Source organism: Eutrigla gurnardus, assembly GCF_963514095.1.
Source record: "Eutrigla gurnardus genome assembly, chromosome: 7".
NCBI lineage: Eukaryota > Metazoa > Chordata > Actinopteri > Perciformes > Triglidae > Eutrigla > Eutrigla gurnardus.
In genome coordinates this window covers 29,426,764-29,443,364 of record NC_139921.1, presented here as the reverse complement: position 1 = coordinate 29,443,364, position 16,601 = coordinate 29,426,764, and the positions used below count along the sequence as shown (strand labels likewise).

General features: G+C 44.9%; 1 protein-coding gene across 1 annotated transcript; it reads right to left on the bottom strand.

The window, feature by feature from the left end:
* Positions 1 to 11,050: 11,050 nt before the first annotated feature.
* LOC311015847 (E3 ubiquitin-protein ligase TRIM21-like) lies at positions 11,051 to 13,212 on the bottom strand. Its single transcript, XM_084013288.1, has 2 exons — positions 13,140 to 13,212; positions 11,051 to 12,581 (listed from the first exon to the last, which is right to left on the bottom strand). The coding sequence occupies exon 2, from the start codon at positions 12,577 to 12,579 to the stop codon at positions 11,293 to 11,295; it is 1,287 nt and encodes a 428-aa protein (XP_083869414.1). The 5' UTR covers positions 12,580 to 12,581; positions 13,140 to 13,212; the 3' UTR covers positions 11,051 to 11,292.
* Between the last annotated feature and the right edge of the window lie 3,389 nt (positions 13,213 to 16,601).

Here is a 16,601-nt window from a genome sequence, read left to right as displayed (position 1 = left end):
TTAAATGAGATCCCACTACATCCATTAGTCACAGAAGCCTGTTAATATGTCTCTTCAGAGGGTGGACCCCCCCACATAAAGGTCTACATCAAACCCCATTGTGAATCGGAAAGCTAAGAGGGCCTCGTATGTCATCGAGCGCGGATGAGGGATTTTATTAATTCCCTCTAAGTTCTGCTCTAATGTGTTTTTACTGGTTCTAGATGCAAAAAAAGTTAATAGTCGTTTTATTGTTGGGTGAAAATATTGTTTCTGTTTTTCTGAAGAAAAAGTAAAAAAAAGAAGAAGAAGAAGTTAAATAAATCATGAAAAAAGTGATGGAGAAAAGAAGGAACGACTAACCAAAAATAAAGAAAAAAATCCTTAAATTTACACACATTAAATGTTAAAAAACAAAATGGAAATAAATGAAACATCATTCTCATCTCATTCAACCTTTTCATAAGTTTTCTGGTGAAATCCAAAAATCAAACCAAATTAGGCTCCAGCCTGCTTCTAGAAATCACGTCCCCACACAAGGAAACTGGGTTATGAATTCCAATATTTTGTCGCCGATTACGTTTGCTCTTCACGTATCATAAATCAGTTTCAAATGCAGGGCGATGGTCGGGGCGACTTTCACCAAGGAGACAGCTGTTAGTGTCCCGTTTAAAGTAGTTTCGTTGCTTTTTTTGTTTTGTTGTTTGTCATCATGAGACAAACAACCCAACCAAGTAGTTTTGTTTTCTAAACCCGAACTTTGTCGTTTTGTTTTGTTTCTTAATCACGTTTCAAATTCTTTCCATGGAAACGTAATTGTTTAGTCGTACGGGAACATAATTTTACAAAACAATTCAATGTAGAGACAAAGAACTGTTCACACAAGAGTTTACAAGATGCATGCAAACATCTGCAAACATCTGCAAACATCTGCACATGAGGTCAAGGTCATGTGACGAGTTAATTTGAAACAGAGCCCAAAGCTGACCTGAGTGCTGCCAACGGTAGCTGAGGTCACATCCTCAAAACTAACCGTGTAGCCATATATGGGCGTAAGCCGGCTCACACTTAGACCTCAACGGGTCCACGTTGATCCAGAATTCAGAGTACGTTTCCCCCTCACATCTGCAACAAACACAACAGTGATGTCTGACCACGACAATCTGTGGGAGCCGAAGGTCAAAAGGTCAAAGCTGTGTGACCCCATGTGTTCGTGTGTGTGTGTTATATCTGAGGATCTCAGCAGCAGCATTGTTAACACGCGGTCACGTCGTGCTGAGTGACGGACGGGCGGGAAACCGACGTTCCCGCCTTTCTTCGGAAGGTGGCAGCGGGCCGCTCGCTCGCTCTCGGGTGGTTCAGCTCAAGGAAATTACACTTTTTTATTTTTTTTCCTTCGCAAGATCTCAATCTGGCGGAGCGCGCTGCCAGCCACAACAATGCAGTGTTGAAAACGGGTGGATGAGGGGGGGGTTATACTTTCCCCCCCGGACCCGGTTCCGAAAAACCGAAGGAGTGGTTCCGGCTGGCGTGGCCTGATAAGAACCTGCCACGAGGCTGAGGAGGAGGAGGAGGAGGAAGAGGGGAGCGCCGCGGTACAAACTGTTCTGATTAGCGTGCATGATGTCACCGGCCGCCGAATGACAGGCGGCGAGGGCGACTCGGTTGAAGAGGTGAGACGCGCGAGCAACGACGGTTCACCTGAAGTTAAAGCAGACGACAGGAAAATGTCGGAAGTGTGAAAGTTCAGTTCAAACATGTCGACAGGATGCGACACGCGTTCAAGCAGAAGTCGGACGAATCAGAAAAGCTGTGTCTCAGTGTCTTAGCTAACTAAAGTAGCATGCTAACGTTAGCGCGCTAACTGCTAACTTGTCAACATTTCAGTCATCAGCTAAAAGCAATATATGACACGTGCTAACATCGGCTAGTACCAACCGATAACATCATGATGTACATCCATCAGATGATCATCCATACAATAACTTTAAGTTCTTGTCATAAGAGTCATATAAACATCTTCTATAATATAAAAGTAGCACTCGTGAGGATGAAATCTGACATGGCAAACTCTCAAAGCCGCTGACCTTTTGACCTTGAAAAAACTGCACTGCTGTTTTTGAACTAATTGAAACGAGTGAACGGGTCAAAGTGGTCGGCGTGTTGGACGGAGGAGCGGGGGGCCATTACACACTCTGATCCTGATTACAGAGGCCAACTGGGGGGCACAGGGAGGGGGGGGGCACGTCTGGACATGTGTACCTGGTCCAACACTCCTACACACACACACACACACACACACACACACACACACACACACACACACACACACACACACCTGTAATTGAGCCAGCAAGTCCACCGCCCTGTCAGTGTGTGGGTCTGAAAAACATTTGATGGTTTGTTTAATCCCTTTGACTGACTGGCTGACTGGGTGGACTGGCTGACTGGCTGACTGACTGACTGGGTGGACTGGGTGTGGGGTTTTAGCACATTAGAGAATACAATGAAAAGCAGTGACACGTTCAATCGCAGGAAAATATTGTTTCAGTTTGTGCGGTTTACCTTCCTGTGAGTGACAAGTCGCTTCAAACACCGAAGACTCCACCCATCTGGTCCCCAACACTACACACACACACACACACACACACACACACACACACACACACACACACACACACACACACACACACACACACACACACACACACACACACACACACACGGAGGTTTAATCTGTGAAGGTGACGGACTGTAAATGTCTCCATGAGGATGGAAAGTTCAGAACGTTTTAATGCAACTAAACATTAAACTCTAAAATACTGTATAGTATGTAGAAAAAAACAACATAAAAGTCATTAAAAACAACTGATAATGAACCTGAAGGCGGCGGTAGAGGGGAAGTTGAGGATGCATCCTGAAGGAAGCATGAATCTGTGCAGCAACGTTTGTCGCCACCTTCCATCCAGAAAATGTGTCCAAGAATTTCAGTCAAAATGATAAAAAGTCATCCTCTGAGGACCAGGAATGTCCTCCGACAGTTTTTGAGTGGTGGACAGACAGACAACTTGACTAAAGATAAATCATCTCAGCTTTTAAGTCTAGATATAAATAAAAAGCAGCTGATTCTAGATAGTTTCGTCAGGTTTGGGATGGATTAAGGTATACATGTGTGTGTGTGTGTGTGTGTGTGTGTGTGATGTCTGTCTGTCCGTCCACCTGCCTCCCATGAGCCACGGAGGCCGGACACAGGCGAGCGGCTCTGACAGGCCTTTCAAACCCTCCTGCCCTCTCCGCCGTGTGGCCTCGCCGATAATGGGAACCTGATCGGAGGGAGTCCAGAGTGGGGGTGGGGGGGTAATGTGGGGTTGATGGGGGGGGGGAGTGTGTGGTCCGTCTTTTGTGAGGATTCTTCAAAGCGCCGGCCCTCCTATTCGTCCACTGGAGCTCTTTGTAACGGTATCCTCCACTGTCATTTTGCCCCTTGTATTTTTAGGCAGGGCTATTATTGCTCACATACCCCGAGGCTTTGTGTGACGGGACGGGCTCGGGTTTGAACTTTTTGTTTTGTTTTATTTTGTTTTTGTTTTCAGACTGAAGCCCCGACACCGTGATGACGTGCTTCTCTTCTCGGGGAACCGTTCTCCAAAATCACCAAATCAGAGCCGAAACAAACAAAACTATTACATGGAAATGATCTGGGCTGGTTTAACGAATAAAGAATAAATAAAAAATATGAGTTACAGTATGACTGCTGTTATGGGAGGGCTGCTAATCCAAATTCAATTCTAAATCTTTGGTTTAATTATTATAAATAGAATTTGGCGTTCAAGACGTGATGCCGTCATTGTTTGATTACGATTGTCCGTCCATGTGGCAACATGTCATTAAAATGTAGTTTTGACTAAGTTTGACTATAGAATATGATTTAATATAGAATATATTAGGAACTGAGCTATAATCACCTTTTTCAAAGTCAAATTCAAGCACTTTTCAAGCATTTCAAGGTGCATTTTCATGCTTTACATCAGAAATATCTATGGTAGTAAAAGTGGAAGTGGGGCGTTGGTGTGACAGATGCAGTGTGAGGGACGGGGGCCGTACAGTCCTGGTCTGGGGTCCTGGTCTGGGGTCCTGTTCGGCTCTCTGTTTGTGTCCACTTCCTGACCCTGAGGTGCAGCAGTGCATGCCTCCCCCCTCCTCCCAACGTCACCCCGTCCCCCTGTAATATCTGACATGAGTAGATGAATAATAGATCAGAGGCTTCAGCTGGCCCGTAACTCTAGCCGAGGCCCGGGACAGGAGGCAGGCCATGGGGGGGGGGGGGAGCAGAATAGCCATTCAGTGTGAGCGCTGAGGAGGAAAAGCTGCGTTATTAGCGCCATGTGGTCGATACGAACCAGCTCAGATACAACTGTAGCCTCATGTGTGAGCGTCCAGCTGCTCCACTGCACACAGCTGTGCAGTCACGGTGTGTGTGTGTGTGTGTGTGTGTGATCTGCTGGCTGTTCTCAGGTCAGTCAGTGTGTGTGAGGTGTCTGTTGTCTGTTGTCATTTGACCTTCGATGCGTTTATGTGACGCGGACGTTCGAGGTCTGACTCAGCAGAAAACAACGATCAGACGCCAAAAAAAGCAGATTATTCAAATTCAACTATCAATTATTATTATTATTATTATTAATTGTAACCTCTGCAACTGTAATAAGGCAGATCTAGCAATAGAACTGTGTAGATATGTCTTCATAAAGTCGCTCCTTTGAGCTTCAATTATGTTTAATTTAGCCGTTATGGTGATGCAGGGTTCCTACACCAGTCAAATTCAAGCACTTTTCAAGCATTTCAAGGTGCATTTCCATGCTTTCCCAGCCCCTTCCAGCTGTGGTAAACTCCATATTTGTATCAATCCAATGGTCAGTATTCAGTCTACTTATGATGTCACTTGTTCATCACATTAAATGAGATGTTATTGTCCTCTAAACAACCAACATGATGTTTGGAGACAGCTTTTTACAGAAGGACCACAAATGAAAGGAAAACTAATTCCACTAACAGATCCACAGAAATATAATCACCAACTATTTTCATCATCTGTTCATCATCAAAAGTCATTTTTCATAAAGAAATGTCAGGAAATGCTGTTTTCAGTCCCTCAGATATGGAGATCTTCTTTTCTCTGTTCTATCATAGATGTCATCACATACAACACACATTTCAAGACCTTTAGTCTACATCCAAGCACTTTTCAAACCTGGAAAACACCACACCAGGAGCGTTTTAATGCATGCAAATAAAAAAAAGGAAGTGAAGAAGGATGCATCCTTCGACGGGAAGCTGAACGTCTTCCAACCGGAGCTCGAACAATCAAAACGGGTTGCGATGAATCGTGAAGTAAAAGTGGAGCGGCGCTGCGACGAATGGAAAGAAACAATAAACGGGATGAGTCAACACGCAGCTGCTGGAGGAATAACACTTCAGTCTCACTTTTTTTTTACTTCCTCCCCAACAGCATTAAAACAGTCTCAATAAAGGAGTTGAGCTGAGTAACATGTGCTTTGTTCGCCAGTTTGTCATGAAAATAACGTTTCTATTAAACTCTCGAAGGTCTTTATGGGTTTTTCTGGATCCCTTTCTTTGATCTCAACCTCCCTTCAAGTTAACATTTTTAAAAGATGGAGATTAAACGACAAGCGAGCCGACAGCATGACCAGATAATTAAATTGTTGCATATAAAAGTGTGTCATCTTTAAGCCACTAGGGGGAGTGAGAGAACCAAATCCTCGGTTCTACTTCCAAACGGATGCGTAATATTTCTGTTCCTAGTGAGGCTAAGATCTAATTTCGGAAAGAATACGTCTCGTTTGAATTCCATGTACGATGTTGGTCAAATTAAAAAAAATTTGCACGTCGAGTTTGTCGTTGTATCATTTCGTTTGGCGTGAAAACGCTCGGTGAGCTAGCTCGGCTTCCTAGCTCGGCTTCCTAGCTAGATAACTTAGCTACGTTCCGTCACAATTGTTATCTCGGCTGATGTGTTTTATCCAGCGGAGAGAGAGAAGGAGCGAGACCCGTCGTTAGCGTGATTAATGTTACATCCTGGGAATCGTAGCTTTAGGTGTATTTAATTAATAATGCTTTTTCACATCTTTACGCCGATAGCGAGCTAGCTTTTTCCAAGTCAATCATGGCGATATTCACGAAAATTCACCACGATCAATTTATTGCAGTCACTACTCATAAAAACGTAGATACTCTTGCAATGACGACTTTAAGAATGAGATCGAACTGATGATGTCATTTACGTCCCACTAAGATCTAGGGCCCGACCGATTATCGGCCGCACCGATATATCGGGCCGATATTTAACATTTTAGGGATATCGGTATCGGCCATACTTTCCATAAATTCCCACCGATAAGTTCATATAATTTTCACAACCAATTTTGCAGCCGTTTCGTTCTGAACGCGCCTTCCGCTCTTGCCACTTGGAATTCATGAGCCTTGCCAAGTTGCCTCGCCCGTCACAGCATCTGATTGGTTTGGCACACGGAATACAACCAATCAACACGCAAGGCTGCAAGCGGGGCGGGGTGCCTTCACGCTCCCTGTGACTCGTGAGCGGTTTCTAGACGGGGGCTAAGGACGGTGCTGCGTGCGGATACAACTTAAAGCAGAGAAAACACATTTCCTTCGAGGTAAGCAGTGTTTCCCCTACCATTGTACAGGCCTGGCGGGTCGCCAGGCCAAGGAGACCTGCCGCCAGGCCAAAAAAAATAAATCAATACTCCAAAAATAAGCTACCTATCAATTAATTCATAAATCAATAATCATTTACATTAGGAGCGCCTCCGCGCAGCACAGTAGACTTGCTCCGCAAGATGCGCGGCCGCAACAATCCTCGCCGCGCGCTCCCGCTACGTTCTTCTTCGTACTTTACGCGCTTGTTCTGATGCCGTTCCGCCTCGTTAAACCACCACGATGTCGCTTTCTACTTTGAAAACACGGAGTTGACACTGTATTTTGACAAGCTGTTGCACTCTTTAGACTCGTGGTGTGAGCGGAACCGGACCGGTACCGGAACCGGACCGGTGCATTTATAAGAAAAATGCCGCTGTGTTTCTCCGTCCAAAATCCGCTTTCCTCGCGCTGCCTGCTCGCACAGATCCGCTCGTGCGCACATTCGCTGATGCAGGTCGAGTGTTTAATATAAATATATGCAGAGACGGCGCTCCTTCAAAACAACATCAAGCCATGCATGTGTAGTATTAGGACGTGATGACGTTTGTACAACCGGGCTAACGGGCCAAAGCCCGTTTGGGCTGGAGCAGTGTGAATGCAAAGCCGCTGGGGACCCCCTGGGGCAATCGTGCCGAGGCACGCTACTGATCGCGCCCTTAGGCAGCCTATGTTAATAAAATAAGGATTGTTTTTGATAAGCTGTGGAACTCTGAGTTAACCTATTTCTACCTGAATTTCTATGAACTACCAGGCTGTTGAGTAAACCTATAACTTATATTTTACTTGATAAAATAAGACAATATATGCACTCATGTCGTTGTAGTGTACTATTAAAAACACTTAATGGAAGTTCGAGTCAGTGTGTGCCATTTTTAATTTATTCGAGAATTTTTTTCTTCTATTTATCGGTTGAACATATCGGTTATCGGCCTCCCATTTTCATAAATATCGGTATCGGTATCGGCCCTGAAAAAACCATATCGGTCGGGCCCTACTAAGATCCAATCACAACGCTAGCTAGACCACATCCAGGTTCTGATTCTGCATTGGCCCACCGATATGGGGGGGGGGGGGGGGGGGGGGTCAATAGTAACCAAGCTGAGAAGCCTGAAAACACACTAACTGGTGATCACTTCCTGTTGATTTTCACATTAAAACATTTGATTTGGCGGCGATACAAATCTCCATCAGTTGAGCTTCAAAAGAGGAACAAAGGGGAGTCGTCCGTTTGGGAGAAACCGGCGTCCAATCAACACGGAGCATCTGATTCACACACTGACCAGAGAATAATGCAACACACACACACACACACACACACACACACTCACACACACACACACACACACACACACACACACACACACGCACACACACACACACACACACGCACACACACACACACCCCTCTGGAGAGCATCAGGTTTCCTTCTGTGTCCAGTGGCTTATTAAACATTAAGCTCAACAGCTTCCCTACAGGAGGGGGGAGGGAGGGAGGGAGAACCCCCCCCCCCCTCTCTCATTACAGCTGTTGAGGTATGAGACAACAGAAGCGCGGCCGCAACAATGGAGGCCGATAGCCAATCAGTACGTTCGCTGTAGCGTTGGCCCCGGCGACAGCAGGTAGGCCTGAGTGGGTGAGATTAACTCCGGGCTTTTTTTCTTTTTTGTTCACGCAGCAACGGACATTCGGACCAAACAACGTTATCGAAGAATTATCTCAAGTGAATGCTCGTCAATGACACGTGGGATTTCAAAATAAAGCTCAGTAAGTTAGCTGGTTACATGTTTCTCATTCATTGGGCACCAAACAGCAGCAGAAAGAGGTCTGAAGTTAATCAGTCACTAGGAACGGGATCATACAGGATTTTATCGTGGATCGTTATTAAAACTCAATAAATGGTTTGTTCCATTATCGGGATAAATCGTAGCTGTCGTCACTCGTCATCGTGGAAGAGATGTGAAAACGGAGCCTGACGGACTCATTTCCTCTGGTTGAAAATTATTTTTATTATTATATTATAGTCCTCTCTGACATAATTAATAATGTAACATCATCATTGTTATTATTATTATTATTATTAATATCTGTGCATCTCTGCTCTCTCTGAGCGGGTTTCTCAGCTTCTCAGGTGTTGTGGCGACACTCCCTCAAGTGTGTGTGAGTGTGTGTGTGTGTGTGTGGTTGGTAGTTTGACACCTGATACCTGACAACAAGCATGCGGTGTGTGTGTGTGTGTGTGTGTGTGTGTGTGTGTGTGTGTGTGTGTGTGTGTGTGTGTGTGTGTGTGTGTGATAGGTCATACATTACTTTTTTCCAGCCTCTGAGAACCGTTACCTACGCACTAGTGCCACCTGCTGGCAACAGCAGCACAAACACACATCACTACTACACTACCAACACACCAGTACTCAGTACATTTACCCGGTTACTGTGCTCCAGTAGAATTATCAGTAATCAGTCATGATCGCAATTCACAATGTCATCACGATAATTATCAATATATGCTTAAAACTCTTGAAACGGCAGCAAAATATACTGGAATCACATCACATTTTGTTAAAATCTTTTTTTTTTTTGTGAACATCCTTTTGGGTGAAAGACAATAAAAACATTTTACAGGAAGTCACAGAAATACTGACTTCCTGTCACATCTGATTTGTAGTTTTATTGATTTATATATCTGTGTGTAGTTTTGTATTTTTCACTCGTCTGCCATGACGGATGTTTACTATTATCCCGATAACATAAATTCACCACGATGAATCTTGAGCCTATGTGCAGCTTTAGAGCTCGCTTCCTGTCACGTGACGCTCACCTTCATCTTCCTCCCCAAATCCGGTCGTCTCCTCTGCTTCCTGCCACAGAAGCTGCTCCTTAAGGTGAGGAGGTACCGTGACATCACCGGCCCCTCAGACAACACTTCAACCGTCTAATTAGCAGTCGTGTTGGATTAGTCCGACTCGGAAGAGGGCGAGACGATCCTCCTTCGGGGCTCCTCCACGTCCTCTGGAGACCCCGTTTGGAGTCTTTGTGGTGGTTTTCCAGATTAACGACCACTTTGTGTCTCTGAGAAGCAATGAGAGGAGAGAAGAGGTTTCATCAGGGAGACACATATTCTAATTACATCTGTGATCTAGTTTGCCTCTCTTCCCTAAACAAATGTGCCTGGTGGGGGAATTAAAAACTCACTAAGAACTGGTGGTAAACGGCCCCGGAGCTCCAGAACATAAAAGGTTGTTCCAGATTATCTGTGTCGCAATTACTTTGATTCGGTTTCTTTGGCTATATGCACCATGAAAGCACAACATTAATAAAAAAAATTAAACTGGAAGAGATGGAAAGGGAAACTTTTTCAAATATGTTTTTATGTGGTTTGATATGCAGCCAGTTGGGGAGGAGAACAGGTCTGAGGTCTTCAGGTTTAACTCTGATCTGAGCATGATTAGCATTAGCAACACCGGAACAAAAAGCTAACTCTCCTGTTGACGTCATTTTAAAGAAGCTATCGGTTAGTTTTTTTTACGTTTTTAATGAGAACGACTCACCTACGTTTCCTACGGTGGAACCCGGCGTGGGTGGAACCCGGCGTGGGTGCAACACCGCGTCTGACCACACAAACTGGATGGCATTTACCAGCTGCTACCAAGGGGGCGCTGCTTCATCCTGTTGAGGAAAATCAATAAAATTGGTGGGCAGTGGAATAAAGTAGATGCAATTTCCCCACATTCTGGTGCATTCTAACATGTTTTTAGAAGATTTCTCTTCCGTATCTAATGGCTCTTGTTCCTAGAAATGAAAATGAGAATTAACCAACCCCAACCCTAAACCGAATTCTTATCCTAAACCGAACCCTTATCCTAAACCATACCCCAACCCTAACCACAACCCCAATTTTCACATTTCTGCTTATATCTCAGGAACGCAGGGTCGTCAAGATTCGGGAATGGGTGGAGTCTGACCTACCCTTCTGAACACGCCAGTCTTTAGCCCGTGTCTCAATGACTTACCGTTCCAGAGATACAGCCAAAATAAAAAAGGAAGTAATCCCAACCCTAACAACAACCCTAAACCCAACCCTAACCCCAAATTTGGGGGGTCCAAACGACTTTTTTTTAAATAGGGGGGGTGACGCCCATGTGATATATAATGATATAGTTCTTTATTGTAATATATAAAATCACATCACACAGATTAATGTGTATTTATTATTTTATTTATGATGCAGATGTATTTGTCATGAATGCTTGCCCAACCTTAAACACTTTGTATTTCATTTAACAACTTAAATCATGCTCTTGCAAAGGATACATGCTCTATCCAAACTAATTATAATGTATTTTTGTATTTATTATTATTGTCAACAGGTCAGAGAAAATGTACCACCAAGAAATCAACTCACATACCAAGTGTATCAAAACAACATAACTCAGATGAAAATGAACCATTTTTGAGGCCTGTTAGAATAAACCCTTCTTTTACACCCACTCTTCGACCCGCGTGATGCAAGAATTGATCATAACATCAAAATACAGATAAAACATACAAGTTTTGACATTTGAAAACAGCCGTTATTAACCCTACTCAGCCTGATGAACAGGACAGATGATGAGAGGGGTGGAGTTTTTACCGTCCTCGTGGAAAAAGGGAGAGAAGAACGGGTGAAGTTTCTCCTTGAAGGCGCCGTCGGTGAAGGCGTAGATGAGACTCGCAGCACCGACGTCGTAAAAGGAGACCAGACCCTCCTCGTAGTCCACGAACACCCCCACCATCTCCGGCTTCGCCTCCAGAGAGACGCTGTAGCTCTCGGTAAGAGCGCGGCAGTTATCGTCGATATACTTGAGCAGCCAGTAACCATGTGGGGGCGTGAACATGATGAACCCCTTCCTATTGGCCGATTCTCTGGTAACGCCTAAAACCCAGCTGGTCTTCCCTTGAACCTGAACCTCGAAGTAGAATCTCCCCGAGGAGAGAGACGGCTTCCCTAAGACGGCGACGGCATCAGAAAACCTTTGGCGGTTATACGGGACGGTCTTCTCCACGGGGCCGTGGTGGACTCGCCGTCCGTCCTCAGACAGGACGAGCTCGTTATTGGCCGTGTCGGGATCCAGCGTGACGTCCACGGCGAACTGCCGGACCCTCTTCAGCTGGATATCGGCGGGCAGCGTCTTCATCTCCCGTTTGAGCGAGCTCATCAACTGAGCGACGGCCCACTTCCTCACGTTCCCCTCGTACGACGGGGGACAGACGAGGACCTCGCTCCAGTTCTTGGTGGAGGGTTCGGTCGGGGTCTTGAAGTACTGGACGAGGCTGAGCTTCTCCAGCTCGGAGATTTCCTGCCCCAGCACTTCGATGAAGCCCTCGGCCTGTTTTTCCGTCGTCCTGTGCTTTTCTTCGATCTTCTCGGCGGCTTCGGCGTGGTTTCTCTCCACGGTCTCCTTCAGCTTGGCGAAGACGTACTCCACGTCCTCCATCTCTCGGTCGGCGTTCTTCCTGCTGACCTCCACAGAACGCTGGAACTCTTGGATCTTACGTCGTCTCTCCTGGATTTCGGCCTCCGTCTTCCAGGCCTCGGTCTTCCAGGCCTCGGCCTTCCTCCTCCTGTCGTAGCTGCTGCTGCTGCTGCTTTCCCGTCTGAAGTGAGCGACCATGTCGGAGACCAAGGTGTTGACCTGCAGGTCGGGTCTCGGGTGGAAAACCTTTTTGCAGTTGGGACACTGGCAGGGTGCGTTGACGTCCCAGTATTGGTTGATGCAGGCTCTGCAGAAGTTGTGTCCACACGGAGTGCTGACGGGAAGAGTGAACACATCCAGACAGACGGAGCACAGGAAGCCTTCTTCAGAGAGGAATCCGCCGTCTGCAGACATGTCTACACCACAGAGACAGAGTTATCATGAGGACATTTTCTATCCACAGTGTTTCCCCCGACGATGGAGTTGGAGAAGAGGAGGTGACATTTTTTTTCCCGCCTCCTTCACCTTTCACCTCTCTCCTCCCCTCCTCTCTCTCCTCCTCTCCACCTCGCTGCTTTCTACCTCTTGCCTCTCCTCTTCTCCTCTCCTCCTCTTTCCTCACCTCCTCTCCCCTCCTCTCCTCCCTCACCTCCTCTCCCCTCCTTTCTCTTCTCCTCTCCACCTCTCACCTCACCTCTTCACCTCTCTCCTCTCCTCCTCTCTTCTCCTCTCTCCTCACCTCCTCCTCTCTGTTTATATGCTTCACTCACAGGTGTGTGAATTGACCTGGATACGAAGCGTCCGTAGTGCAACATCAAAATAACCTAACATTAGTGCTTTAAAGAGATGAGACGGAGCTCTGCCCTCCTCACGCTGATGCAAGTTGTGTTTAATGACTAATGGGACACACCCAGACTGTGCACTAGTCCAGCATGTGATGAAGCCGGTAGAATAATAACATCAGCTGTACTCACCGGAGCAGAGACTCGCCGTGGAGTTTAGAACGACCCTGAAATTATTTTACTGTAATTCGTCTCTCAAGAGATACGATGAGATGTTTTCTCTGCAGACTTCCTGTGTCCGAGTCTGTCGTTGAAGCTCCGCCTCCCTTTTAGCTCTGTGATGACTTTGCCTTTCTGTTTTTTAAGCTTGATTATTGCAACACAGGCTTGGCAAACAACACATTAAATATGGAGAAAATGACAGGTAGTTGTAATACAACCATCCTGTTGTTACTGTCATGTACAATTTAATTATTATTTTTTTAAATGGGAGTCTACAACAACAAACAACAACAGAGGTCAGTCTAAAAAGAAAATGATGTATATGTTGTGCTATATAATATACTCCATTTCAATACAAATTTGAAAAATACAAATAAATAAATTAATAATTAAATAAATACAAAGTAAAATGTAAAATTAAATAAAGAGAGAATGAGAGTGAAATAAAAGAAGAAGAAAAAACAGGTCAGTCTAAGACGTAAGAGAGCATACTCTTGGTTAAAAAAATTAATCTAGAAGAAAACGTTGAATTAACAGGTTCTCTATTCTATATTCATAGCGTTATAATAGCAGCAAACCACTGTCAGCCATGTGAAGATACAGTGGAGTAACGTCTACCTGAGCACTCCCTCTGTGTGTGTTGTTATCAGATCTGTACGGCTCTTATACGGAGGTGTAGATCCCACCATGAGCACCGTTAGCTGCGAGCCGCCGGCTCAGCCATCACCAAGTTGCCAGCTGTGTGGAGATAACGGGCTTTCCCTTTTTGATATCTATCAAACTTCAGCTCACGACGTTCACATGATCAACCATCCAAGGGCAGCAAATCAGCTAACACACACACACACACACACACACACACACACACACACACACACACACGTTAGCACTGCCACACACACCCGGGCTGTTTCACTCACTCTCAGCTGGTCAGCTCTTAACGAGCATCGCCCAGCGAATTTCACCATCTCACACACACACACACACACACACACAGACACACACACACACACACACACACAGACACAGACACACACACACACACACACACACACACACACACAGACACAGACACACACACACAGACACACACAGACACACAGACACACTTGCAAACGATCATAAAGAGCCACATTAATAATGGATGAGGAGGAGAATGCTCCCTGTCCTTGTTAAAAAAGGGTTATTAGTGGTTTTAATGAATTGGTCTTTCTGCAGCCTGAGGAGGGCCTTTATATATTTATATAAATAAATGAAGAATAAAAGAAAGGCAGGAGAGGAGGAGGTAAGAAAAGAAGGGGGGAGATTGATTGCATATATCTATTTTAAACACATATTTAATATATTGCCTTTGCAGCGATGGTTGCAACCGTCCGTGTGAAACGAGATGAATCAGGGTCAAAGGTGAGACGGATCAAAGAAAGGTTAAAAGGCAGAGAAACAGGTAGGTTGACTCACAGGTCGATGCAGTGCTGCACCTCCTCCACCAGATGGCGATGTCTGACCACCCTGGTTCTGCTACCGTGGGGTCGTCCAGGTCATCCGTCTCCCTGCTCTCCCCCCACACACGTATTCACAAATTAACCTTCGTAAATAATGAATCAGATTGCAGTGAAAGTTTGTCTCAGTTTATCCGTCATTTAAGGACAACGTGGTTCTAAAAAGCTTCGACCTGCAAGACGTTTCATTATTCTGGTGGTAGGAAACATTATATGACGACGTTCAACGGCAAATAATATCATAAATCCACGTCTACTGGGTTTTTATGTCGGGAACTGAAGTCTGAAAAGGCTCATTAATATTAAAGAGAGCATCACGGACACAAATTGCTTTTATACTCTGCTGCAAGTATTACTGCCAAAAGTACACAACTACTGCTATTAGTACTCCATCTGCTGCTTTAAATCACCAAAACTGGGAAGACAAACAAACATACTTTTACATTTCCTCGAGAATTAAGTGGTATTTTGGACTGATCCCATTAAAAACAGACGATGATGTGACAACAGAGAAGGTCAAAAAAAGAGGTCAAATGTGTTTTGTGTTCTCTCATACTGCCAGTACTACTAATACTACCACACCTGCTGTACTAACAATATAACTACAGTAGGAGTTAAACCTCGTCAGCTCTACTTTTGACCCTTTGTTTTGTTTTCTATGATTCTATGATGTATTTCCAAGAAGAAAAAAGGAGATAATGTGCAGATGGATTCATGGCCACGTGTTGCATTTAATGATTAAATTGCTATGTGGACCTAAAGTGTTGCAGTCATCTTTTATTTAATTACATTTTTTGTCACCTTACGACCAAAACCTAATAATAATAATAAACTATATGCAAACTATTTCCCCTGAATGTTTCTCTGAAATGTGAGAACATAACCCTGAGAAGCGACCCGATTATCGCCGTGCTATCATTAAAAAATTAAAATGCCGCGATGTCACACTTCATTTGCCTCCTGGAATTCACGTAACCATAGAAACAAAACACACAACGTACGTTGATATTGTCGACGGGGCTGAAAATGTAATTACAGGCCGACCTCGTGGTGGAATAATATCGGTGTGAAGTCGACTCCTGAGCCGTCGCCGGGCGCTCAGACAGGAAGTCGGCGGCTTCGTAGCGATGACATTAAGTGGCTGCTTCCTCCTTTGTTGTCGTCTCAGAGAGGAGATCGATTCTCTGAATTATTCTCTGGGATACAAACAGCCTTAATGTACCCTCCTCCTCATCACTCCTCCTCCTCCTCGTCTCTCCATCCTCACATCACTCCTCACTCTCATGTTCCAGGTTATAACTACATCCTCTCTGCCTCCTCACACACGTTCTCTAATCGCTGCCATTAAAACGTCCTCGCCGTTGTGTTTTGACCTTCAAGCTCCGCTAATCAGGATTTTTAATAATCAATCAAAAGACTCACGGCTCCGCAAATAATTATCAACAACCGTGCAGAGGAAAAAAGTCAAAAAATCATCACCAACGTCATGAAGATTCAGCCTCTGGGAACCATGAATGTTTGCACAATATTATGAAATAATAGACTGTTCAGGTATTTTCTAGACCAGTGACATATGCAGACATGTTTGTGATTTTAAAAAGTGAAGCCAAAGCTGAAGTGCCTTAAACCTGCATTCTCTCTGCTGGCCACCAGGGGGTGACTCCTCGGTGATTTCATAGAAGTCTATGAGAAAATGGTTCAGGTCTGGGATCACTGCTGAGCATTTCTACACATAAGAGGACGTTCATTGCTTGATTGTGTGAATTTGTTTGTTGAAGAAGTCTTTCGAGCGTCTTCATACGGAGGGTTCTCTCTAAAATCATCCGGAGTGTAATGAGAGCAGAACGTCTCATGTTGTTAGCATAAGAAAAGACGTGAGTGATGATTGGATGTGCACGTGACACCATGTGACCAATGAGGTTCCCCCTCCTCC

Coding starts and splice junctions, on each gene's coding strand:
- LOC311015847 (XM_084013288.1), bottom strand. CDS start 12,579: ATGTCTGCAGACGGCGGATTCCTCTCTGAAGAAGGCTTCCTGTGCTCC.